Source organism: Aspergillus costaricaensis, assembly GCF_003184835.1.
Source record: "Aspergillus costaricaensis CBS 115574 unplaced genomic scaffold BO79scaffold_5, whole genome shotgun sequence".
Taxonomy (NCBI): Eukaryota; Fungi; Ascomycota; class Eurotiomycetes; order Eurotiales; family Aspergillaceae; genus Aspergillus; species Aspergillus costaricensis.
Window position 1 is genome coordinate 1135427 of NW_020291805.1, and position 25441 is coordinate 1160867.

The following is a 25441-nucleotide window of genomic DNA, read 5'->3' on the forward strand; positions in this document are numbered from 1 at the left end:
CCCAGGGAAACGTAAGATTTAAGTATATTGCTGCGGAGTAGTAGGGGGATCTTGGCTTCGTTAGTAGGCTATCGGTTTGCCAGCGTCAAACAACTAAATCCACGTAAAAGTGATGCCATTAGCAGAGCTAGGCAAAGAGAAGCAAGGACATGAACTTGCTATCATCCTATTTTTTTAGAGGTGGGGGGGGGGGGGGGGGGGGGGGGGGGGGGGTGGTAACTGGACGGTACTGACTAGTTCAATCCATATGACTGTAGCAGCTACTTGAAGCGACTGTATGATGATTGATGATATTGTAGAGGTAGCGGAGGAAGAGGGGTCCTCGAAGCTATACTAGATGGTCTAATCATACAGAATAGGAGGGAACATGTAGTCATGTGACAATGACGATTCTTTACCGTAGCAATCAGTAGTAAGTAGTTTAGTTTCCAGTGGAAATTGATAGTGTCCTCACTGTCTATCAAATGGATTTTTTGCAGGCTATATATAGCATTATTTAGTACATTCCCAGTATTTGCCAACTACTGGAAAAGTATTGCATTCCATCATCTATACATTGAAGGCTTCTTCTCTAAATCGTCTGCGTTTGTTTGTCTCATACAAGAGGAAGTTTGGTAAGGTGTCAGGACGCATCCCGTATGGTTTCTAGCAGAAATGGTGAGAATTCGATTAAATTTAGAAGTCTGGCAGACTATCCAACTGAAAGGATTTTGTGCCATTTGATCAAATTCTCGTGAGCTTGTCCGTTTCACTCTAGACCAACTAGATACAAGCATTGCTATCCTACACATTCTCCCATAATGTACAAACCTCCATACTAACAACAGAGAAAGTATCCCATGAGAAAAACCATACTCCATATCACTTTACTGACAGCGCAACTAACCCATTCCAAACCCCTCGAAGCACAACCCCCTCGCCATCCCCTCCGTAGTGAACTCAACCCCTTCCTCCTCCAACATTCTCTTCTTCATGCCGACCCCATCCTTCGCTTTCTTCTTTGCCCCTCCTGACCCCTCAGCACCGGAGTACCCCACCAGCAGCTTCCCGTTACCCCCAAGCACCCGATGACAGGGTACCTCCGGTGCAAACGGGTTCAGACGCATCGCGGCCCCAACTGCTCGTGGACTAGTACCAATATGCTTAGCAAGCGCAGCGTATGTGGTCCAACGGCCTGTGGGGACGGATAGCAAAGCAAGGTAGATTTTACGGCGGTGAGAGGGGAGGGTGGGGTGTGTGGTTATTTTCTTGATCATTTTTGTTTTGATGTCTGTCACTGGCGTCATTTCCGTTGGTTGTGGGGATGGTTGTGTAATAGACTTCTGTTGTTGTTCTTGTGGTTGGTGTTGCGTTTGAGGTAAAGCCATGGTTACAGGCCCAGTTCTCTGTTGGTATGTAGTATTTCGCCTGGATGTATGATTGGATGGTGATGATTGCCGTTGTTTGTGTGAGGATGTTATATTTAGATAGCAGTAGACAGGGGCAAGGATGATGATGATGGTTTCTTTGTTTATTTGATGTTCGACCGTTGAAGGATGGATAAGGTACGGAGCACAGAATATGTTGTGTTGGTGTGGTATGAGATAACTTTCTTTGTCCTTTTCCCGTTTGTTTGTGATCCCTTATCGGGTGCAGATGTTGGGTAGTACTAGTAGTAAATGAGATGATGAGATGAGATGAGATAACTATGGATGAGGTACCCGCTCTGCTTTGTTTTGTGTCCGAAACTTCACTCAATAGGGAATTAAGTTCAGCGATTAAGGGGTACAAGATACTGTTTGTGTTGGGTTAGCTTGATCTTCCTTTGTATTGTGGATGGCTATTTTTATACCTATAGTATAACGGATCACTCAAAACAAGGACAAAGTGGTTTGAGGTTTGGTGGGTAGGTAGTAGTACTAGATGGAAGCAAAATACATGGTGGCACAACCGTTTGATGCTACCGTAGAACGTTGTTCTTTATATGCAGAACTGCAGAGCGAGAGAGGGGTCTGGAACTTGACTCCGCAACGTTGTGCTCGAATTGACGAATCGGGTGGTTCCGTGCACATGACTGTCTCCATTCCTGACTGGTGTGGCACGGCATGCTTCCGTGGTTGGAGAAATCTAGCCATTCTATGGTTCGTCTCATTCATGATTCTTTATGCGTTTGAATATGATGGAATTGCAGCATTCGCCGGGATGGCAGCGGGATGGAATCTGATGCGATGCACTGCCGTTAGGCCCAGCCCAGACTTACCGCGATGGCGCACAAACGTTGCTTCTGGTGTCACCCCGGTAGTCATAGTAAAAATAGCACCAGGCTCAATTAGCATAGTCGTAGGATTACATTGTCGGTTCACTATTTCGGTGGATTGAAAGACGGGATGTGCGTTTCATCCATAGTCGCTAGAAGAATGTCAGTGTGCCACAGGCTGAGGTGGGGATTCTACTGCGGGATAAGGACAGTTACATGCCGATATGTTTGGATTAGTTACATCTTACTGTTCCACTACCCGATGCGATTACCTGCAGCGCAGGCGTGGCGAGAATTACACTGGCTTCGTTCACTTTGCCGTCGCTGAAACTAGTATGTTCCTCCCGAGAAGACAGATGTTGCATCTTGTGACATGTTGAAGGTAATGTATTAATAAACTTGTGACTGGTACACAATGTCTATGTGTATAAGAAAACCAAATGAAATGGTATATGCCAAAAGGAAAATAGATAGAATGAGGTCCGGAACGCCATACCGTCCGTGGGTCATCGACAACATGAAGAAGCATAAGCATAAGCATAGACATGAGAAGCATAGCGGACATAGACGGACGTAAAGTGCCATGGGTGATCACCCGGCAACAAACAGAAGGGTATATTGAACAGCATCATGACGCAAAGGGTATAAGGCAGAGGAAAAGCATCATGACACTAATCGGTTCGCGACCGCTTGGTCGTCCGACGCTTAGGGACGTCCCAGTGGTGAAACGAGCGCAGGTGTTCAATCAGATGGTCGCGACGCGGAAACCCATTGCCATCCTTGCGCAGACATTCTTGTACTGGGCAGTCCTGAAACACGGGGTTGTGGACGCTGGTGTGATGCCGTTTCAGGTCGGCGGGACGTGTGAACGCCTTGCCGCAGTCGCGGCACGAGAAGGGTTTGACGGGTCTGGCCAGATCTATTAGATTACGGTCGGAAAATTTTTTGTTAGGGCGGAAACCATACCTAGAGTTGTCTAATGCGTCGCAAGTCTCTTCCGGAGAGTATACGACCTCAGTGCTGGGAGTGGTGGATTGCGGTGCAACCCATTCCCCGCCCGGTACAGGCACCGGAGGTGTTTGTGTTTGAAGGAAAGTGTATGTTTCCGGCGAGTACATGAGAGAAGGAGTGAAGTTGTAGTAGGCGTTGAAAGGGGAGGAATTGACGGATGATGTGAAGGAGGTGGAGTCGTAGGAGGATGGTTCGAAGGAAGGTTGGGTCATGGGCAGATCGGTCGCCGCCATGGTGTACATGGTATTATCGAAATATCCGAAAGCCGATTGCATGGAGTCATCACTGCTTTCCGAATAGGATCTTTGTTCGAGAGGAGGGCATGATGGAATATTGTGGTGCTGCGGCGGGAAGGTCAGTTGGGGAGTGACGCGCGAGGGAGCGAACGAGAGAGGTGAGAGGAGGAGGGAAGAGTGGAGACGGATCGAGACCCTGATGATCGGGGAAAACATACCATTGCAGTGGAGGCAAACATGATGGAGTGTAGGATGGGGAAGAATCAATTGGTAGGAGGGACAGGACCAGCAGCTCAATGGCCGAATTGTTCTGGAAGAAAAATGGAAGACTTGCCTGGCCATCGTGACTGGGCCCCGGGTTTTTATAACCACATTTTTCTTCAATTCTTTGATCCAGGTCGACCTACGGAATACGTCGCACTTGCATTAGGCCAGGACGGTGGTCTCCACCATGGAGCCCAAAACCGCCAAAGCCAGACGGTGCTAAGCAACACGAACGCACCCACGGCGACATCATCAGGTGAGCCCGCTCCTATGATCTTCCACTAGAAGTCCGCGCAGATTGGATGGGGGAGGTCGGGAATGCAGGAGGAATCGCAGCCAACACACAGCCCCCCCGGCTCTGAGCGCTCATTGGCGAGGGTGAGCCACGAAAGTGAAGCAATCCTGGCTAGTGCTGACGCTAGAAACGCCGAAGAAGCATTCGAAACTTCTTCCAGGCTTCCAGAGGCCTTCCATGGCTGTGATTGGCAGAGGCCGAGTCTTGGGACGGAAAATAACCAGCGATGGTGTCCACTCCGGGCCGAGAGAGGAGCCAGACGAGCCAGACAAGGAAGACGGACTGTCCTGTGTGGCCTGCTGAAGAAGGAAAAGGACCGGAACGAGGGTCTGCGGTGACACGACAGCGAGACCGCAATATCGTCATAGGGTGCGATCCCCCACAACAACAAAGAGTCGGTGGAGCCCGTCGGCCGTGCTGGAACTGGCTGGCTTTAGACTAGAAAGGTTTTCTGGGACGGACTACTGACGATGATGATGATGATGACCGACCGATGTGGATGTGCTTTTTTTTCGTTTTCCCCTTCCCAAGACGCCAATTCCCTAGTCGGGAATTCGTCCGTTTGTTCGCCTTGTTGTGGTCCGACATGGCCATTCGTTAAATGAAAGGCACGCGGACCGTTCATCGGAAGGCTCCGATGATAAAATGTAGTAACAGTAAGAAGATCTGATCCTCTTTTCTAGCTTTGCAATTGATTGTTATGATTGATCGCTTGCAATTCACGGTCGCGGAGAGAGCGGCTCCTCCACCAAAGAAAAAAGTACGAACGAACCACGAGTCTTGTCACGAGAACCTTGTGAATGAATAACTTTGGGGCTCTGGGGAAGGAAGAAAGGGCAGATCTGACGGGAGTGTCACTCCTTGCTTGAATTCCCATGATCCTGAGTGGATGATTTTTGACCCTGGTGATGGGTGCACTGTGCAGCCTGTTCCTGCTGGACGGGAATTTCGCTCTTTCTCCCGACCGACCGAGGAGATGGAGTAAATCGGCACGGGCTTTCCGGGCGTTTCGTCAACCGCTTCTCCCACACATTTTCCACCCGCCAAGTGCGCGATTCCACAGCCTTGTGGTTGGTGCCAAGCAGCGTCTGTCTGGGGAAAACAGCAGGGACTGGTACACTCTGGCTCCCTATGACGACGACAACCTTGGGGGATGGGGAATGATAGTATCGCACAGCCCCCCCTTGCGACCGGGGTGAAGGGTTGATGATGATGATGACCACTTCCCCGGCTAAGTTAGTACACATAGATAGCGAGCAGGATTGAAGCTCATCAATGCAAGTGTAAAATGCCTCACATCGGTGCTAAAGAGTTGCTTCAATCCTTCCCGTGAGTGATTAATATGTCAGAAGGTTTAAAACAAGTGAGGCGACTGCGCGATATTCTCCTGATAATCTCTCATTTGCTTCACCATCGCGATGGGACAATCTATTCTTGTACACTCACTGACAATCACAACACCCGCAAGTGGCTTAGCTTGGGGTTGGTTTCCTCCTGTTCACCGCCTGCTACGAATGCGACGAATGCTGCCTGAGGTCTGGATTCAACTATGTACTACACCACATCATAATTAGAGATACTCCACAAATATTCACCGTGCACTTGAATTAATCTACTTAATCAAGTTTACTGAGAACATGGTGAAACCAAAGCAGAGCACTGAAATGTAAACTGAAGCAATTCTGAGACCGGCAAAAGTAATTGTCGCGGAGGCTGGGCCGCCAAGAATAGCACTACCATAACCTTCCAATTACAGCAGGCGGTCAGACAATGCCATAACCCACTCTCTCACCACTTGGTGAAGATGCCAACACCACTAGTAGTAGTATTCTTCCTACAACTTTGTGCCATGTGGATCGCGACAATTCATCCAGTTGTCGGGCAATCCACAGAGAGCCTCGGACGGAGGACATTATTCCGTACTAACTCTGTCAAGTGCGTCACGGGGAAAAAGAAGAGCTAACGGAGAGGTGATGAATTGATCGCTACCGAGGTTTTGCCCTTTAGTGTTTATCGCACTAAGTAGAGACTTACTTCAAGGGGAAAATTGAGTGATTAAGTTGGTACTTTTGTACTACACAAATTCCGATCTATTTAGTGTTTTTCTTTTTCCTTGGCTTCACTATTGGTTGGATGTGTTAATCATCGTCCAGCCACATCATTATCATCCCACCCGTCTAGGGAACTTAGTGCTTGTTCCTATCTTCTTTCTCTAGGTATCCCTGAGTACGGGGGTAGTTAGTTAGTCTAACTATCTTTCTGGGCGTTTTCTGCAAGCACCGCTCACTTGACAGGGATTCCCTTGCCGATTTTACCGATCAACAGACAGGTTTGGTCAAGTACTATGGACTCCATTATTCCATCTCAAATGGTCAATGTACGGTAACAACAAGCATCACTACCTAAAGTCATGGCTGCATCCCGTAAGCTACCATGTAAGAACAGCACAGAACTCCCATGTCTCGTAGACTCGTCCCTGCATGCTCCCCCCCTCCGAAGACTTGGATGAAACAACAGATCGTTAAACAGATGGCAACACAATCACCAATTGCATAGACACATTGATTAAACTTAACTCCCATATTTCCGTGCATCCTTGCTAATAAAGCCAAACCCAACCGACCGAGGCACTTTTTCCACTTATCTTCATCGAACCCAGCCATGTACAGAGACCTCTCATGTTTGTGCATCATTCGATTACAATTCATCCTCCAGGTATTTGTAGACGAACTTGAAGTCAGCCTTACGACGGTTCATCCTGCAAGAGTTATTTGTTAGTTGGGTTCTTTCTGCCGTCTTCGGGAATTCCGAGTGGGTTACTTACCATGTACTTTCATAATCGAAGAAGCGATATGTGCCCTGCTCGAACTCCTCCGTGATCGTCTTCGGCTCCTCGTGACGTTGGAACCAGGTTTGGTATTGCTTGTGGAAACGCCAGCTTTGGTTCTTCAATGCCTTGGCCGCGAGATACTGCTGGTAACTGCCTTGTCGGTAGTAGAACAGGTAGAACAGTGTATCCGTGTCGATGCGCCCGGTCTCGTACAAGCGCGGATCATCAAAGATAGTGAGCGGTTCCTGAGGATAGTATAGAGGCGTATTGTAAGGGTTCTGAGGCTTGTAATGACGAGGCTTCTCCGCATCGGCAGGCTCCGGGCAGTTCGCGAGGGATGTTGCAAGCATGCGCTGCACTGACGGGGACGCGTTGGCTGCGCTTGCTGACGCCCGGGACCTCGTGACCTCGAACGACTGAATAAGATCCTGCAGGCCGGGAGGCAGATGGAAGATCGATTCCTCGCTCTCCTGCTCCTCTTGCTTACTCGTCGCCTCACCATTCGGCGCGGGCTGCTCCTTGGCAGCTGCTGGGGCCTCCGCTTTCTCCATTGTTTGTGACGATGTGCTCGCAGCAGCCACGTTGGGGCTGACGGAAGGTGTTTTTGATCGTGCACCGGTGATGTCCTCCGCCGCTATCGTGAGGACCGGTGCGGGCTTGGATGAAGTAGGTTGTACCGATGCAACGCTCGGCGAGGCAGTGGCTGAAGCTTTGTTTGCAGGCACAGCGTGCGGGAAAGCGGGGCTTGCGCCTGGAGGTGGCGGAAGTGGTGCAATGCCCACCCCGTTCTTGTCACTTGCTGCAGCTGCAGCGGCAGCGGATGCGTACTTGAGTGTTTCTCCGGGGAGGCGGGTAGGCGGTGGTGCGGGTTTCATGCCTGAGGCGGCAGTCGTGGAGGTCGACGATTGGAGTGTTGCTAACACAGGTAGAGGCGATTTCATCTGTGCAGATGGCCTTCGAAGTCCTGCGCTCTCACCCTTGTTGACCTTGGGCTTGATCTCCGGCTCCTCATCTTGAATCGATTGCGTATCTTGCGAGGATACCTTATCGTTGTCCCCTGTCATGCCGAACTGCACCTCTGCCTCGTTGTCCAGGTTCAGGTCGTCGTACAAGGTTTCATCCTCACCAGAGTAGTCAATGTTGTGCCCATCCTCCACATAGTACTTGATACTTTCCTTGATATCCAGCACCTGAGGGACTTCGAGGTTTCCGTTCTGCAGCGACCGTAGCAACAATTCCAACTTATTGACATGCCACTTATGGCGATCTGTTAAGCGTGAAAGGTCTGACAGGCGATTCGTCTTGGCCACATCCTTCTTGCCCTTCTTCATTTGCATGTGAAGCGTTTCCTCTTCGGCTTCGAAGGATTCGATCTTTTGTTGCAGCTCGTCCACCATGTTCGATAGGAAGTCGCAAGTCTCGACCTTCTCCTTCTCTTTAGGATCTAACCTGGATGCAGCCGACAACCCTTCTTTCGAATATGCCTTTGTCTTCATCTCCTTCTCGACCGCCTTGAACTGTTCCATGCACTATCAGATAACACAAGTTAGCAGCAGCCCCTCATTGAGTAAGCGCTTCAACAGGGATCGGATAAGCCCACAGTCTCAATGGCCCTGCGCTGCTCAAGCAGCGGCCCCTTGTCCTTGACCTCATTTCCTGATGCCCATGACTTGATTTGGTCACGATATCGTTGTAGCTTCTTGATCTCCCGTTTCAGGTTCTCCTCGAGCTTATCCCGTTGCGTGATATTTGATGTTGACCGGATCTTCTCATAGATACCCTCAAATGTTTGAATACCCTCGGCAACCTTCTTGAAGGTCTTGTCGATCTCCTGCTGCGTCTTCCGGGACGTCATTGCTGCGATTCACCATGCACAGGTCGGTAAATCTCGAAGGCTGGTCAGGATACAGGTAGCAGGAGGATGCGGGAGGGGGTCGAAGGAATGGAACAGAGGGAGATGAGTGCGTACGTAAAGAAAAGATGAATACTATGAGAACGCGTCGCGAGGCAACTCTCAACACCAAGCGCGCGCGAGCGTGTCTGTATATGCGAAGCTCTTTAGACGAGTGAATCTCCTGATACTTTGTCTGGTCGTCCAGAAGCTGGGATAGAGGCCTAAAAGGGTAGGCGGTCACAAATGCTCACAAGCACTCAACATCCATGCCCGTTCTCTACTTTGGGTGGAGGCGAAACCAGGTTCGAGATTCAACCATTTCGCACAGCTGCTCATATTGCTGTGGATCTGTTTGAACTTATTGATGATCTAGCCATTCCAGGATGATTTACGTCTGCCTCCGCTTCCGCTAATGTCCTGAGATTATTAGGTCTGTGTGTTTCCCGTTTTCAGTATCCCGCCGCATTTGGTCCGTCCGTTGATCATCAAGTGACTGACAAACCCCCATTTCATAGAAAGCGCAACACCAATTTCGACAGTCTTCAGAGCCCTATCTCCTCAGCGCATGCTGCCTTACCCCTTACTCCCTCAAACGACTCATCATAAATCACCATGAAAGGTGCGCAATGCAATCTCACCCGACCTAATAACCAATAACTAATATGCGTCGTCCCTCAGCCGTTCTACAACGAGTCAAGTCCGCCTCGGTCACTGTGGATGGCCACCTAATCTCCTCGATCGGACAAGGCATTCTCGTCCTTGCCGGCGTAGGAAAGGAAGATACCGAGAAAGATGCCGACTCAATGATCGGGCGGGTATTAAAGGCGAAGCTATGGCCCGACGAGAACGACAAATCGGTATAATATACAACCCAATACCCTTCCCCGCAATACCAATCCAGCTTATTCTAACCCACCTCTCCCAACAACCAGTGGAAGAAGAACGTGCAGGACATAAATGGAGAGATCCTCTGCGGTATGCGCAACCTCACCTAACCAACACAAACCAACCCAAAATCAAGAAACCCACCTACTAACTATACATACAATAATCCAGTATCCCAATTTACACTCTACGGCCACCTAAAAAAGGGCAACAAGCCCGACTTCCATGAAGCCGCCGACGCGGAGACCGCGCGCAAACTGTATGATTACTTCATTCAACGGTTGAGCGACTCGTACAAGCCCGAACGGGTGAAGAACGGGGTCTTCCAGGCGATGATGGAGGTCGAATTGAAGAACGACGGGCCGGTGGGTGTAGATTACCGCAGTGAAGATGCGGTGGTAAAGCTCTTGCCTTCTCCTCTTCCTGCTAATTCCTATATGTCCTCAAAATATATGCTAATCGTTCTGTGTTTTGTGTGTGACAGGTTACGATCGAGATCAATACGCAATTACCGAAGAAGGAGAAAAAGGAACAGCCGCCTGGCAAGGAGGATGGGAAGCCGCAGACATTCGAGTTTAAGTTGCCGGCGGAGTTGATGGAGTGAACTGCTTCGATGGATGGATGAATATATGTTGATTCCTCTTGCGGTCGGAAAAGAACAAATGATTGTGGGTGGCTATGACGGCCGACGGACCAACTTCTTTTCTTTCAAGTCAAATTGTATATACCATGTGATACCAATCAATAGATGCGAGGCATAGACGGGTGTGCTATGTAACTGGGACTACTTGAAACTTGCTACTGAACAATACATAGAACAGCTACCGCTTGTACAAGTAGCATCTGGTGTTTCGTGGATTTCCAGCATGGTTTGTGTACTAGTGCATGGTGTATTGGCTGTTGGAAATTGAAAGACCCAAGATCTGGCAGGCAAGGAAGTTACTACTACTTTACTAGTAATGTATCACGGCCACGGAACCGTAAAAAGCCTACGATTCTCAAGTATAGATCAAAGATACGTTCATCGACCTGGTTTCGTAGCGCATAACGCTACTTTACCTACGGGACTCGATTCCTTTCTATTGTACAGAGTGCTCTGGTCTGCCGAACCGCATAGCCTAGTAGATGCTAGAAGCCAACTCGAAGCGAAGCGCAAAGCCCGTACGTCGTTGCATAGCCGCTGAGGATGAGTAAAGGTCTTTTGAAAAATTCCTATTGTGCACCAATCCAATGCAATGGTTGTAAGAGAGATTAGACTTAGTTCTCACTTTTCACCCAAGGCCGGGGATTTTAAGAAATGGGAAAATTAAATCATGCAATCATGAATCATGACGTTGGTCTCTTCACGAGAAGAACTTCTGAGCCGTAGCCCTCTCGCGAGCCTGGCGGTCCTTGACGGCCTTCTTGACCCGGGCAATCTCGTTGGTAATGCCAGCATCACCGGGAGCCAGCTGAGAAGCCTCCTGGAGATCCTTGAGAGCCTCGTCCTCCTCCTTCAGACCGCTGTAGGCCACCGCGCGGCGGTAGTAAGCCTTGGCCTTGTCGGCATCCTTGGCGTTCGCAGCAGCAGCAGTTTCGAGAGCGTAAGTAGCCCAGGTCTGGCCATTCTTGAACTGACCAAGCTTGTTGGCAAGTAGAGATGAGTTGGAGTGCAGAGTGAAGCGGAGCGCCTTCATCTGGGGGTCCAGATCCTTGGGGTCCTGCTCATCGGGCTCAGGGAACTCGTTGAGATAACGCAGACCCTTCTGGTACTTCTCGAGACCGAGGGTCAGGTTTCCGCTCTTGAAAGCGGTGTTTCCGAAGTTCTTGAGCTCGGTCGCGATCTTGAAGCAGACAGGGGCGCTCAGCTCCTCTCCCTGGTGGTCATCGGGGAAGTCCTCATAAGGATCACCAGTCGCGTCGGGGATCTGCTTATCAGCGTTTTCGTACTCGTCGCCGGTGAGCTCTCCGCAGTCGACAATAGTGACGTCGGTGGTGGGCTTGTCGGCCTGGGTAGACATGTTCTCGACCTTGCGGACAACGCTCTTGCCGTTGATCACCTCACCGAAGACGACGTGCTTGCCGTCCAGGTGGGGGGTGGGCACGGTTGTGATGAAGAACTGACTGCCGTTGGTGCCGGGGCCGGAGTTGGCCATGGAGAGAAGGAAGGGACGGTCATGCTTGAGGTCGAAGTTCTCATCGGGGAATTTCTCGCCATAGATCGACTCGCCGCCCGTGCCGTTGAACGCGGTGAAGTCACCACCCTGAATCATGAATTGCTTGATGACACGGTGGAAGATGGAGCCTATCCAGCGGTGTTTTGTTTAGTGATGTTCTGGTGATTTTGTGTACTTTCTGCGCACACGGCCCCGCCGGAGCGGGGGAGGGGGAGGAAAATCTGAAGCCGCCGAATTGGACCACCGTACCTTTGAAGTGCAATGGCTTGCCCTGTTTGCCCACGCCCTTTTCGCCAGTGCACAGAGCCCGGAAGTTCTCCGCAGTCTTAGGAACGACTATTATTTGCCCATGGTTAGGAATCTGCGCGTAATTCCTCTACAGGGGAGTCTGCACGGTACCATCGTTGAACTGCACAGGCGGGGTAGTTAGCGAGGCTGCATAAAACACGACAGGTAAATGCTGCACAAGAAGGATGGTGAACATACCAGTTCAAGAGCAATGCGACCGGTCTTCTGTTTACCGATCTGGATATCGAAGAAAACACGGGGGCGGCCTGTGAAATTAAGCGCAATCAGTATTGTATTCTGTTGTTGAGACTGCGTCCCCCGCTTTCAAAGAGTCGAACGTACGCTCAGAGTCGGCCATTATGGCGGTTGGAATGGTTTGATGAGTGAAAAGGAAGGTAGAGAAGAAGGTTACACGGAGGGACAAGCTGTAGAAACAGGGATGGGACAAATATGAGAGGTGGAGGGAGAAGGAAGAGCTAAGGTGCGGAGGTGAACGAGGTAAAGAGGAGAGGAGAGGAAGTGGGCTGGACCAGCCTTTGGCTGCGATGCTTCAAGAAGCTTCCATCGCATCTTCTTCCCCGGTGCCCGGCCGCTTCCTTCCGCGGAATGTCGACCATCCCCTCCTCACCTACCCTCAAGCTACTACTTGTCATCAGCAGGCGCTTATATTTGGGATTTGTATTGAGCGATCTAGGATCTACCATCCGTTCATCCTCAGTGGAGCACTGGCCTGCCAGTCCGGGGCAACGCTATGATCTGGACGGCTTCTCCCGTTCCCTGCCTCAATTACCTTATCACCAACACTAGTATACAAGGATTTTATTTGCGCTGCAATTTACAGTGACGCATTGTTAGTCCGCTGGATTACTGTCTGACGTCCAATTGCACAGTATCGCTCCCATATACTGCGTTGGAAGCGATAATGCAGATTGTCCAGTGATCATTCGCAGGAAGTTGCTCCTCACCCAGTCAATAGCTACTGGTCATTAACCAACCTACCTTATGGGAGTGCTGCTGATGCCTATAAGATCCAGGTTTCATATGGTATAGTTCTGCCTAAACATGGGGCTGGATCGGTTACTATTGCAAGGATCCTGTCTCATGGGTTCTTCAGAACTTAGATTGAGATGAAGCTTACAAGCTCGCTCTAACTTGGCATCTTCGAAGCATTTATACAACCGAGTATGAAAATGAAAGATCTTCTTTTACTCTCATCTCATCGGTCTTTCCAGAATTACATACCTCTTTAGCCCCAGATTATTCGTTATGTGGACTAGCGGAACCAATATAGCTATCGTAGGCGTCAATGACTCACTGCAGCGCCATGTACTAGCTCTGTGAAACACAAGAGATCAGAGGCTCGGCCCCTCAGTCTTTGAATCAGTGCTTAGCCATCTACAGTCATAGTTCTGTTCTTGGTTTCGCATGAAGCAGCTCATGCGCCGAGTTTCTGCCACTAACATATGCCTTGTTGAAGTATTTGAGAGTCGCATGCATCTACAGGGTATCAGGCATACTGCAGCAACTATAATAGTACAAGTGCAAGGTACTTAGTCTCTTCTAGATTCATCAAGGCAGTCCAGCCAAACTAGCGCAAGGCAGATATCACCATCCCCTTCTCAGACCCTCGCGGCTGGTAGATCATCATCATCATCATCATCATCAGGCAGCTCAACAGGCTTAAGCTCCTTCAACTTCAACCCCATTATACCCTTCGCCCTCATAACGTCCAGGATATCCGGCCATGTCTTCGGTACCGTTATCTCGAAGATATAGTCGACTAAAAGATGTCCGGAATAGTACCGTCCATTAGCTGTAATGATATAGCCCATCTCTCCACTATTATTAGTCCCTATAAGGACCAGCGTAGGGTCGGTAATCCCATAGCTGCGTGCCATGTACCATTCCCCAGTACCGGGGAGAAACCATCCTTCAAAAGCTCTGGGGTCGTCAGTCCATTCGGGGACGACTTCATGGTAGCCCTAGGAAGTAACAATCAATCATACTGAAAGGCTGTGAAATGACTGTATGGAACTTCCTGTGACATACAAAGATGTCTAGAATGTCGGCCTGCTCGTCAGCCGGGGTGGAGGAGTCTGGTGCTGCTCTTGGTCTATCCATTGTAGCGGCGACTGTGTTGATGAGAGAGATATTGTCGGCAAGATCTTGGATAATGCTGAGTATGATCGGAAGGGAAAAGATTGATGCGGAAAAGTGAGTTAAATATGAGTCATTACAGAGTCTCGGTGGATGGTCGTTCCAACAAGTTATAGTTGGTTTCTTCCGAGGGAGAGGAGTAATTGTGGAAGGTATAATCATATGCTAAATTTACAAGACAAAATCACTTTTACATTGCGCTCGCATACATATCAGCTCATCTATAGCCGGCTCTTGATCTTGGTCCATTCATTTTCGCCGACCTTCTGGAAGTCCATAACTGCATCTGGTCCTCCGAAACGGTTCTGTGTCGACTTCCAGTCTCTGTCGACCGCCATTTCTGGTCTCCACCGAACAACATGCTTCAGCTCATCCTGCAGATGGCCCTCCAGTGCATCCACGATGAAGCCCCCAATAGTGGGCATTTGCATAGCCCCATTCCCAGATGCTCCCACAGCAACCAGCAGTGAAGGGTGATCAGGATGCTTATCGATCAAAAAGGCGCGATCTACGGTATCGGCATCCCAGCAGATACGGGCGAACACCAGTGGACGGTCGGCCAGATGTGGCATGGTATCCCGCAGGAAGTCCTTGACGCGAGCTTCCGCCTCGAGGGGAATTTGATGCTTTGCAAATGGGATGCTTCTGATCTCGCCTGATCTCGCCGGGTCCGGAATGAAGTTACAGTATCCAGGATGTTCGTCACAGATCTTGAGTTCGTGCTTATCCTCGTCAGGCTCCATGAAGAACCCCTTCGCAATATTGAACAGCACTGGTAGATTCTTGTACAGCTTAGCCTCCTCCGGAGTCATCTGGATGTGAGAGAGCGTCCAGGCAGTAGGACGCAGCTGTTTCTTGAAGTCCAGAAGACGGTCGCTTCCGGCACCGGCAGCTAAAATGGTTCGGTCTGCTCGATGAATGACTCCATCGGACGTTTTAGCTCCAACCACATCTCCGTTCTCGTATACTAGTGATACAACATTCCCTTGGGGAGACCCGGTGATGAAGTTGACTCCAAGACGCTTGGCTTCAGTGTAAGCAGAAATCATGGCTTTCTTGGCATGAATCCATCCGGCACCCGACTTGTTCAACCAGCCCTTCCAGCCGGGAAATTCGCCAGTGAGAACTCCTGGAGGCATTGTCTTCTGGAAGTCTTCTGCCGTCTTCAATTCGACAAAGTCTGCATCAGAACACTCGATTTCATCTTTGCGGATGTGCTCAATGAGTGCAGGGGTATGACCAGATACAATGACACCAGTCTCATGGAAGTACTGCTTGAAAACAGGATCCGTCTTCCAGGCTTTCAGAGCGGCACGTGTGCACGTCGCGAACGCAATGCTGCGCGGCGTTTCTTCACCTGCTGTCGGGGTTGTTAGGTTTGGAAAAATAGACATCAGGTGGGCACTTCAAACATACCTTTGGGCTCCTTGTGTTCCATGATTTTATTGATATCATTGCCGGCTGCGATTGCGGATGGGATTGTGTAGGGGTCTAGAACTGTGACATGCTTGTATCCGCGGCGAGCCAAATGCAAAGCAGTAGAACAACCCCAAACACCCGCTCCCACCACGAGGATGGTAGAATCATGGGTTACTGTAGAGGATGTCATGGCGACTGCCAATTCTGTTTGACTCGAGAGTATTGAGGAACTAATTTGTTGCAGTGATGTTGATGTGGACGGGCAACGAGGCCGTATTTCAACGGCGCCCTTACATCAGACGGTATCCACTGAGTGCCAACTAAATGCCAGCATTGGGCACACTGGGGACCTGGCTGGGCCTTATCCAGAGTCCATAGTCCCGGCAAGATGGAAGCAACTCAAACCAGGCCACAAAATAGTGTCCGTGCCGGGGTTCCCAATCTAGATTAGCGTCCCGGTTGGACCTTCCTTGGGGTCTTCATATCACTCCGTCTTCTCATCCATCAACCATTCATGACCCCCAGATGCTTGGGAATACTCGCGTCAATGATCGTCCGGGATTTTTCCGTGGACGCTATCAGGGTCGTCTACAGCAATGACCCACTCGCGTGCGGATGATACCGACTTCAAGCCATGTCAAACCGGCGAAAGCATGCAGCTTCTCCGCATTTTCCTCCGCCTCGGCAGGCTTAATCGATATCAACCGCTCAGATAACCTTTCGTTTGGAGCTTCCTCCATGACTTAACTTATCTGTGACTGACTATCTTCGCAATACTCCTCGTGTCTCTTCGTCTCCACCCCTACCTTATCACCTCGGTTATGCTCCATTCAGCCGGTTCTAATTATTTTGCCGCTGGCTTTCGTGAGAGCGTGGCAGACGAGAGAAGTCGAATGATCATCCCCTGTTATCGTGCTTGGCCATACTGATACGCTCGGGATAACCATCCAATCGGACGCCAAAATGGGGTCTTGGAGGGCTCTATATACTTCGACCAGCTCGTACGCAGGTCTAGCATGGTTGTGGCCGCTAGTAGATAGTAACCAGCCTTAAAAGACGCTTCAACCCCCCTCATGGCTGTCTTTCTGCTTCCCTAGTACTTTCACAAAGCCAAAATGGCTCGTTCTGATGTTATAGATACCGATGTTCCAGGAACGGTGTACCTGGTTGATGGTAGGCTCTTCCTATAAGCTACAATTAATCGGTACTGACATCGAACTCAGCAACGGGGAGCTTGAGAGATGTAGCTCATGCTGGGAAGCAGGATGTCCTCCTTATTCCTCAGCCTACATCCTTTTCAGCTGATCCTTTGGTGGGTAGCAGATGAAAGCATACCTCTTCCACACAGTTCGTACTGACCCGTAATAGAATTGGCCTCTTTACAAGAAATACTGGACCCTGTTCTTGATCTCCATGTATGCATGCGTTAACTCCTTTGGGGAGAACAACTGGGGTGCGGCATGGACAACTATATCTGATGATACGGGAGTGAGCCTGAACAATATGAACGGTGGCTCCGCTTTGAACTATCTTATGCTGGGTTTCTTCAATATTATTTGGATCCCCACAGCCATGAGGTACGGACGCAAGATTGTCTATATACTTAGTCTGTTGTTCGTCCTTGGAAGTGGTATCTGGGGTGGCTTCTATCAGGGTGTTTCGCAGTATTACATTATGATGGTGATCAACGGGATCGGAACTGCAGCCTACCAGGCTCTGATTCAGCTGACTGTATGTTACGTTTCTGGGATGCTCGCTTCCGTACGCTAACAGAGTATAGATCTTCGACGTATTTTTCACTCATGAGCGCGGCCGAATGCTGTCGATCTACATTTTCTTTCAGCAACTCGGATCTATCATCGGGCTGATCTGTGGCGGTTATATTTCTGACGGTATTGGCTGGAGATGGAGCATGCCCATCGTGTCCATAGCATGTGTCAGTGCCCTCGCACCCTAATTACTCTGCTGCAATCAGCCAGCTGAACCATTATAGGCTGTTTTGATTCTTCTATTCATCTTTACTTTTGATGACACGATGTTCCCGAGGTATCGCTTTTCGGGTGTGACACCTCAGCGAACCACCAAAGGCGAGAACGAGACTTCCCGCACTCCATCTGGCACCCCAACGGCGGAGGAAAAGGATTCAAAGGTTGAACCGCCAATGTCCGTCGTGGAAAGCCGCACTGTCGGGGAGATTGACATGCCTCCGCGAACCTACCTCCAGAAGATGTCTCCAGTTCACTACTTCAAAGACGACAACACAACTTGGTACCAGTACTTTCGACGCCCGTTCTTTCTCTTCGCGTTTCCCAATATTCTTCTAGCTGGTATCCAATTTGCGTTTGGCTGCACTGCCGGTATTGTCTCGTTTAATACCATCTCTGAGATCATGACGGAGGCACCTTATAACTGGAGCGCCGGCTCTGCTGGCCTAATCTTCTTGGCAGCACTAGTTGGTAATTTTCTTGGGTATGTATTTAGCCTGATACTCTCATGAGTAATGCTGACCCTCTTATAGCATGGGTATTGGATCACTGTCCGACTGGGTTGTCGTCTTCTTGGCACGTCGCAACAAGGGTTATAAGGAGCCCGAGATGCGTTTATGGACGTATTGTATTCCCCTTGTACTTGCCGCGGTTGGCTATTTCGTCTACGGCTGGGGTGCTACCAAGGGCCTTCACTGGATGTCCATTGCAGTTGGCCTATGTTGCATGATTGCTCAGCAGGTCTCTGCCACCAGTATCGCAACCGCCTACGCGATGGAGTGCTTTGAACAGGTAAGTCATTTACATCCGCGATCCTGGACTTGGTGGCTGATCCTCTCGAATCAGATTTCTGGTGAGCTCGTCATTGTACTGGCCTGCTGTTCATCCATAATCAATTTTGTCATCTCCTTTACGGTGCAGGATTTCATCGACGGCACCAACTACGGCTGGACATTCACCTTCTATGGTATCATGGTTGTCCTGTCCATGGCCGCGGGTGCTCCGATGATAATCTGGGGCAAGGATTGGCGGCGGAAGTGTAAGCCTCGGTATGAGAAGTTTTTGGCGGAAACAGGACGTCAGTAGGAACGTGGCCAGTTTTCTGTTTGTTAAATGACCTTTATGAATGATTGCATTATATCATTGTAACGTGTATGTTCATTAGCTAAACACACTGAGACTCTGTCAATAAGCAAGAGCACGCAACATCTAAGTTCAATGCGAACCCTACAGCCTAGGAGATTTCGCATAGTCAGCACATATATGTTGATGATTTCCAAAACACGTATATACTACCCCAACTCACTTCTCCCTAGCACCAGTAACAACCCTAACCCTCTCCACCAAAGGACTCGTATCCAAATACACCGTGAAAAACCTCATCTTATCCTCATCCACCCTCTTCCCAAAGATCGCCATACCCTGAACACTAACCACCTTCTTCTCCTCGTCACCTTTCAAAACATAGTCGATGGTCGCCTCCTGATAGATGCGATCAGGAAGAACGTCCACATGGCCAATAGTATGCTTCATGCTCTCCAGGATCGTGGACTGCTCTTTGAAAAAGCTGATAATTGCTTCATGGCCCTTGATTGGAGCATGGCCTGGGAACCTCATCTCACAGTCTGGGGTGTAGAATTTGGGGACGGCGATGTCGGGATTGAGTTCGTCGCCTAGGGTATGGTAGTCACGAAGCCAGGATTTGGCGGCGAGGAGGGTTTGGTTGTTGGTGGTGGGGTTGGTGTTGGACATGGTTTCTTGGGGTGAGATGGGTGTCAATTTGAGAGCTATCGTAGGAAATGTGGATGATGGCTCTGGTTGCTGTTGAATGTTGTATAGAGTCAGGAGTGGGATTTAGGTAGGGAGGTTTTATATGTGGTGTTGATTTGTGGTTATCATTCTCACTCAGTATGACGAGGAGTTTTGGGATGTGCTGATTGGTGTATTTTTATGTTCGTTTGTTGTTGATTTATAATGGGTTTCTTGATGCTGCTGTGCGCTTATGTCCTGGTAGTATAGGGTAGCGTCTGTAGTTCAGACGAGGCTGAAACACAATTTGCAAGACTACTCTTGGAAGAACAGGGGAGAGGTGCATACCCTCATAGAAAACATATATGAATCTATATGATGGTCATGGATATATTATTTGCTGATAAAGCAATCCCGTGCATGGGTGCTATCCGGCCGGTTTAGCTTAGAATAGAAATCATTGGTGCTTGGGTAAGACTCATCATGATTCTTATGGTAGCCATTGTGAATAGGATATGGTCCTGTAGCACCAGGTACCTCGGATGAAGAAAAGATGATTTCTGGTAGGAGACATAATAGAGCATTGTAGAGTCGTAGAAAATTAATTACTACTGAGACTGCGATGTACTTCAAGTTATCAACACAGTACCTTGGTATGCAGAGCATCGACACCCTTCGCTCTTAGATTAATAAAAGGACGGAAAATACAAGCAGCGAATCAGATAACGCAGTGGTTAGCCGCTTCAGCATCATTGGTCTAGTGGTAGAATTCATCGTTGCCATCGATGAGGCCCGTGTTCGATTCACGGATGATGCACTATCTTTTTCTTTTTGCAATTTTTCCTTGCCGCCCCAACTTACTCCTCTATTCGTCTTCTGTTAGACACATGCAACTTGAAGAACCTAACTTTATCGTAATTAACATTTCCATCGATTATGCATCTTATCGTCATATTCGGTTTCCCGTCGCATATCTTTTATCATCTCCATGAGTGAAGGTGCTTCTCCGCAGAGAAGAAACAGCCTGTCTCTCCGATTTTTTCGTTTCTTTTAGCCCCAATATATAATGTTTGCCCAATAAGGCAGGTCGACGCACACTTTAACGACTGCGTCCTTATCCGGGCGAAACGGGCGAGATCGAGAGAGCCTTATCATGGCGATGGACTGTCAACATACTAACTCCTTCCATCTCTGACAACCTGACATAATTATCATCTACTACTCGCCTGGCTATCACGCCTAAACCACAACAGTCTTCATCGCCAGTGAACGACATCATCTAGCTGCACACTGGTTGCTATCAGCCAACATTATGATGAAAGGAGACTTCATGGAGCAGTCTGTATGAGCTTGGTTAGTAACCATGATGCGAAGTTATGCCGACACTACTGCAAACCAGCCTGACAATTTTATCACGCCCTCTTCAAAGATGAAAAAATGATCATAGAAAAGGGAATACATGGTTGAGATTATGGATCTCATCTAGTCCGACACGTGCAGACTTCTTAATGTTCAAGCTTGAACCGCAGCGAATTGTTTAGCGATCACCATCATGTACCTATATACATGCATCTGCATCCTAAATGGTCACACCCACCTCCCGAGCAAAGTACCGGCAAGACTTTCTTCATTGAGTAAGACCAACAGTCCGTGCACTTGCTTTATCTACTCCAGATACTACGAAGTTGCATTTGAAGGGCTTCCATTTGTCTGGACTCAGGGTCTCACCGGCATTAATACCACTGGCTAGATGCCGGAATCACTCCTTGCACCTTTACCGAAATTATCTGTCGAGCTGTTATGCAAAACTCTTCTTCCGCAAAATGATAGTCTGTGATAGGACCACATGATGCATTATGATAGCCACTAATAGCCATCAAATATTGAGCTATTATCGGTACTTGCTTTTCTCCGCTTGGCAACCCCGCATGAAGAACTCCAACGGGTTGTTATCTCTGAGCACTCTCCTGCATTCCCGAGCGATAAGCCTCGTTTCTAAGCGTCGCTGAAATGGAGGAGAAGTACAAGGGGGGAGATACTGCGGGACGTGAATATAATGATAAGATCTGTGTGTCCCACGCTTCGGTGGCTGCATCACGACGGGGAACTTGACTTGCCTTAACATCAAATTTAGAATGTCGAATGGTCAGAGTGAGCAGGAGCCCATCTGGGCTCCGGGAACTGTCACCCTCGAAGATAGTAAGAGCTATTTCTGATGAGTGCATGTACAGGACTGACCACAGGAAGTACACGGCAGTAGTGTGGTCCTATTCCCTACTCCTTCTGACGACCCGGATGATCCTCTTAACTGGTCCAAGGCACGGAAGGCTCTCAACTATACTTTTGTTAGTCTATTTGTACTCTTTACCTTCGTGGAGCTAGACATTGGCTTTACCGCATGGGGTCCGATGGAAACAGAGCTTGGCTTCACGGTAGATCAGCTCAATGCCGGTACAGCGACCAATTACGGTGGTCTTGCTGTGGGGTGCTTCTTCCTGCTTCCTCTCGCTCGAAAATATGGCCGCCGCCCTATCTATATCTTTTCCTCGGCGTTGCAGCTGGCTGCGAGCGTGTGGAATGCCAAAACCTATACCTTCGGTGACTATATCGGAGGGATGCTGATCTCCGGCCTGGGGGGTGCTATCAGCGAGATTATCGTACAGATGACTGTCGCAGATCTTTTCTTTGTCCACCAACATGCCACCATGAACGGATTATTCGTACTCTTCCAGTCAGTCGGAGCGTTTCTGGGACCTGTTGCCTCAGGATACGTCGTGGAATCCCAAGGCTGGCGCTGGGGATGGTGGTGGTGTGTGATATTCTTCGCCGTCATGCTAATTTGTGTGATCTTTCTTTTCGAAGAATCGAAGTTTCTTCCTATTCTGAATGCCCAGGAAGTTATTCCAGATGTGCAGACATCCGGTGTAGAAGAACCTGAGTGCTCTCAGGCTTCTAAAGGAAGACTGTCATCTGATGACAAGAAGGGATTTGAACGGTCCGTGGAAATATGTGCCACACCGCGGCCTGGAAGCGAGCCAAAGACCTACCTTCAGAGAATGGCCCTCGTCACACCGTCTGATGAATCTATATGGCCTCATGTGTGGCAGCCAGTCGTCATTCTATTTACTTTTCCAGCAGTGACATATACTGCACTTACATATGGCTCCACCCTGTGCTGGTTCGCAGTCATGACATCTCTACAAGCGACATATATGATTCTTCCGCCATATAATTTTAGTTCAGTCGGAATCGGTTTGATGAATGTTGCCCCATTTATTGGCAGCCTGTTAGGCTTTCCAATCTCAGGCTATCTGAGTGACAAGTCCATCCTTTGGCTTTCGAAGAGAAACAACGGCATATACGAGCCGGAGATGCGACTTTGGCTATCGCTCCCTATAATAGCTTTGGGTCCAGGATCTATACTGATGTTTGGACTTGGGCTTGCCTATGTACGTTCCTAGTACCCCATACATCTCCAGTATTGTGCTAATTTCATCATAGGGCTCTCACTGGGTTGTACTAGCAGTTGGCTATGGTTTCTTTGGGTTTGTTCTTTCTTGCAGCAGTGGTATCTCACTATCATATCTTATGGATTGCTATCAGGATGTGAGTTCATCGAATGTCCTCTTTTGAGTAAGTTTAATCTGGCATCTAACACAAATGTATGATAGATCGTTGGCGACACTCTGGTCGGCGTAGTATTCATGCGAAATGTGATCGCTGTCATTGTTCTTTTCACTTTGACACCTTGGGTTAATGGAATGGGTATGCAGAACCTGCATATCTTGATTGCAGTCGTGGCATTTTTCATCTATTCGATTCCAATCCCCCTATTGATATGGGGAAAGAGGGCCCGGATTGCTACTGCATCGACTTATCGGAGGATGGCAGAGAATCAGAGCGATAATCGGGTGGTCTGACATACAAGCTATCTTTGAGACACGAGCTTGTAGACTATAGGGATCTGTATATGTACACAGGACCATTCGCAATGTAGCAGTGCAATACCAATTATTTGATAAACTTACATTATGGCATTGTATAAGCTCTTAGTCTGGGATAGGATATTGCTCAATTCAGTTCAATATTTACTCTCGACTTGAAATTCATTGGACATTGACCTTTCAGTGTATCAAGTAGAATTGGCCTGCATCCCAACGTACAACTTCCAATTACCCAAGCTTCCACAACTCACCCCCAACACCACATACTCCCTCCCTACAACTCCATCCCACCCAACTACCACCCACTACTTCGAACTAAACGCACAACTCCCCATATCCAACCTCACCACCTCCGCCTCCGGCCTAACATCGAAATCAAAGATATCCATCGGCACTCCCAGCGTCGTACACGCATTCGGAATATCCACCAACCCCGCAATATGTCCCTGCACCGGCGCACAGCTCAACAACAAATAAATCTGATAGTCACTATATCCATACCGCCTCAAATACTCAATCACCCTCAAACAAGTCTGCCTATACGCAACAGTCGCATCAAGATAATGCTGCTTGCCATTCTCATCGACCGAGAATCCCTCAAACGTGAGATATCTCCCCGGACCGAACTGAGGCTCCACAGGCCCCGGGTGGAAAATGGGAGACTTCATGGCCATCTTCTCCATACCCCCTTTGAGGACAGTGAACTTGAGCGTGATTATCCCTGCCATTTCAATCGCCCCGCAGAAAGAGATCTCTCCGTCACCTTGGCTGAAGTGTAAATCGCCCACGGAAAACTTCGCCCCGGGGACGTGTACGGGGAGGTAGACCTTTGAGCCTCGCGAGAGGTTCTTGATGTCGCAGTTGCCGCCGTGTTCGGGGCGGCCCTGTACCTTTGTGAGTATTTGGGTGGGTGTAGGGGGAGGATGGCGATGGGGATGGGGGATGGGAATAAATACAGGAATAGTCCTCGCACCCTCCTTCGCTATCTTCGCCTTCAATTCCTCATCCGTCGCACTACCGGCATGTGCACTCCTCGGCTCCGGAGGCTTCGCAACGTCCCGTCCAAGGGTAGTATTCGCCGCGATGAGCTCCCCTTCACGACGATTCCACTCCGCCAGGACCTCAGCCGATGGAGCGCACCCCAGTATACCGGGGTGAATGAGGCCCGCGAATCGGACGTGCGGGATGTGGCGCGAGGAGCAGAAGATGCCTTCGAAGTCCCAGATGGCTTTTGCGCTGCACATATCCACGTCCATCAGCTATCTTTACTCTCCCACACAGACCGAGTTTAGAAGGGAAAGAGAAAGAGGATATCTTACGCTTCCGGATAAATCTCATCCAAAAACCCACCCCCATTACTCTTCTCAAACACACCCGTGAATCCCCACGGCTGGTCCTCGAAGGGCTGCACATCTTGGATCTCGACCAGGAGGACATCGCCGGGCTCTGCGGTCTCGATTTCAAATGGGCCCGAGAGGTAGTGGATCTGAGTGAGGTCGACGTTCTTGATGTCGTCGGCGGAATCGTTGTTCTTGATTTGCCCGCCGGTCCAGTCGAGACATTCGATTTTGACTACTTCGTTGTTGGCGATTTTGGCGTAGGAGGGGACTGCCAAATTTCATTATATATCAGAGGGGTGAGTGGTAGAGAGGGGTGGAATAGTACCGTCTGGGTGCCATCTGTTCTATAGAGGTGAGATGGATGTTAGTGCTACTACTGAGCTTCTACACGGTTTATGACTTACGTGGAGGCCAGGCTGCTCCCAAGCTGGCTTGTTCAGATCGACTGAGAGAGCGGTGCGGATCTTCTTGTGGCCCATGGTGAATTCGTGATGATACTGATGATGTTTGTGATACTAATTGATAGATGAATGAATAGGTGGGAAGAGGTAAGATGGGACAACTTCCCCTCAACGTGGGAACCACTCATTAATACTACCAGATAAACCAAACTAAAGCGATGCAACCAACCCCTCAATTCATGGCACCCGAAACTTCCCCTCACGAACTGGTCCAACTTTGTTTATCACCAGACCGAATAGGAATTACGGAAATCCCCCCCTGCTCCGGTTATCTTATCAGGGCTGACGCGC

At 49.2% G+C, this 25441-nt stretch overlaps 11 protein-coding genes and 1 non-coding gene across 12 annotated transcripts; 4 read left to right on the forward strand and 8 right to left on the reverse strand.

The window, feature by feature from the left end:
- Positions 1-496: 496 nt before the first annotated feature.
- Positions 497-1617, reverse strand: BO79DRAFT_243413 (MGMT family protein; the record flags this gene model as incomplete). Its single annotated transcript, XM_025685283.1, has 3 exons — positions 887-1617; positions 811-817; positions 497-521 (listed from the first exon to the last, which is right to left on the reverse strand). The coding sequence occupies exons 1-3, from the start codon at positions 1365-1367 to the stop codon at positions 497-499; spliced, it is 513 nt and encodes a 170-aa protein (XP_025543304.1). The 5' UTR covers positions 1368-1617.
- Positions 1618-2606: 989 nt separating this feature from the next.
- Positions 2607-3793, reverse strand: BO79DRAFT_207538 (C2H2-type zinc finger protein). Its single transcript, XM_025682188.1, has 3 exons — positions 3702-3793; positions 3203-3588; positions 2607-3145 (listed from the first exon to the last, which is right to left on the reverse strand). The coding sequence occupies exons 1-3, from the start codon at positions 3720-3722 to the stop codon at positions 2908-2910; spliced, it is 645 nt and encodes a 214-aa protein (XP_025543305.1). The 5' UTR covers positions 3723-3793; the 3' UTR covers positions 2607-2907.
- Positions 3794-6443: 2650 nt separating this feature from the next.
- Positions 6444-8915, reverse strand: BO79DRAFT_189412 (CNOT2/3/5 family protein). Its single transcript, XM_025680655.1, has 3 exons — positions 8473-8915; positions 6867-8401; positions 6444-6800 (listed from the first exon to the last, which is right to left on the reverse strand). Exons 1-3 carry the CDS (start codon positions 8725-8727, stop codon positions 6740-6742), a joined length of 1851 nt encoding a protein of 616 aa, XP_025543306.1. The 5' UTR covers positions 8728-8915; the 3' UTR covers positions 6444-6739.
- A 161-nt stretch (positions 8916-9076) lies between these two features.
- On the forward strand, positions 9077-10406 carry BO79DRAFT_285395 (D-aminoacyl-tRNA deacylase). Its single transcript, XM_025688347.1, has 6 exons — positions 9077-9196; positions 9282-9385; positions 9445-9623; positions 9699-9741; positions 9823-10049; positions 10136-10406. The coding sequence occupies exons 2-6, from the start codon at positions 9379-9381 to the stop codon at positions 10253-10255; spliced, it is 576 nt and encodes a 191-aa protein (XP_025543307.1). The 5' UTR covers positions 9077-9196; positions 9282-9378; the 3' UTR covers positions 10256-10406.
- A 274-nt stretch (positions 10407-10680) lies between these two features.
- On the reverse strand, positions 10681-12576 carry BO79DRAFT_167667 (peptidyl-prolyl cis-trans isomerase D). Its single transcript, XM_025679390.1, has 5 exons — positions 12438-12576; positions 12294-12361; positions 12207-12216; positions 12057-12143; positions 10681-11935 (listed from the first exon to the last, which is right to left on the reverse strand). The coding sequence occupies exons 1-5, from the start codon at positions 12451-12453 to the stop codon at positions 10995-10997; spliced, it is 1122 nt and encodes a 373-aa protein (XP_025543308.1). The 5' UTR covers positions 12454-12576; the 3' UTR covers positions 10681-10994.
- A 1138-nt stretch (positions 12577-13714) lies between these two features.
- BO79DRAFT_251758 (uncharacterized protein) lies at positions 13715-14216 on the reverse strand (the record flags this gene model as incomplete). The annotated part of the gene is made up of 2 exons (XM_025685877.1): positions 13715-14077; positions 14145-14216. The coding sequence occupies 2 exons, from the start codon at positions 14214-14216 to the stop codon at positions 13715-13717; spliced, it is 435 nt and encodes a 144-aa protein (XP_025543309.1).
- A 257-nt stretch (positions 14217-14473) lies between these two features.
- On the reverse strand, positions 14474-15905 carry BO79DRAFT_189421 (NAD(P)/FAD-dependent oxidoreductase; the record flags this gene model as incomplete). Its single annotated transcript, XM_025680656.1, has 2 exons — positions 15669-15905; positions 14474-15612 (listed from the first exon to the last, which is right to left on the reverse strand). The coding sequence occupies exons 1-2, from the start codon at positions 15859-15861 to the stop codon at positions 14474-14476; spliced, it is 1332 nt and encodes a 443-aa protein (XP_025543310.1). The 5' UTR covers positions 15862-15905.
- Positions 15906-16786: 881 nt separating this feature from the next.
- BO79DRAFT_189425 (putative MFS transporter) lies at positions 16787-18742 on the forward strand (the record flags this gene model as incomplete). Its single annotated transcript, XM_025680657.1, has 7 exons — positions 16787-16844; positions 16895-16983; positions 17040-17402; positions 17452-17607; positions 17665-18140; positions 18190-18448; positions 18503-18742. 7 exons carry the CDS (start codon positions 16787-16789, stop codon positions 18740-18742), a joined length of 1641 nt encoding a protein of 546 aa, XP_025543311.1.
- A 196-nt stretch (positions 18743-18938) lies between these two features.
- Positions 18939-19497, reverse strand: BO79DRAFT_65280 (nuclear transport factor 2 family protein). Its single transcript, XM_025689553.1, has one exon. The coding sequence runs from the start codon at positions 19406-19408 to the stop codon at positions 18959-18961; it is 450 nt and encodes a 149-aa protein (XP_025543312.1). The 5' UTR covers positions 19409-19497; the 3' UTR covers positions 18939-18958.
- Positions 19498-20151: 654 nt separating this feature from the next.
- Positions 20152-20222, forward strand: BO79DRAFT_t45. Its single transcript has one exon. It is a non-coding gene; the product is annotated as a tRNA-Gly (tRNA).
- Positions 20223-21540: 1318 nt separating this feature from the next.
- BO79DRAFT_277317 (sugar transporter) lies at positions 21541-23405 on the forward strand (the record flags this gene model as incomplete). Its single annotated transcript, XM_025687811.1, has 4 exons — positions 21541-21604; positions 21653-22854; positions 22907-23011; positions 23077-23405. 4 exons carry the CDS (start codon positions 21541-21543, stop codon positions 23323-23325), a joined length of 1620 nt encoding a protein of 539 aa, XP_025543313.1. The 3' UTR covers positions 23326-23405.
- A 214-nt stretch (positions 23406-23619) lies between these two features.
- BO79DRAFT_243420 (acetamidase/formamidase family protein) lies at positions 23620-25238 on the reverse strand. Its single transcript, XM_025685284.1, has 5 exons — positions 25094-25238; positions 25015-25033; positions 24669-24957; positions 24306-24585; positions 23620-24233 (listed from the first exon to the last, which is right to left on the reverse strand). Exons 1-5 carry the CDS (start codon positions 25166-25168, stop codon positions 23655-23657), a joined length of 1242 nt encoding a protein of 413 aa, XP_025543314.1. The 5' UTR covers positions 25169-25238; the 3' UTR covers positions 23620-23654.
- Between the last annotated feature and the right edge of the window lie 203 nt (positions 25239-25441).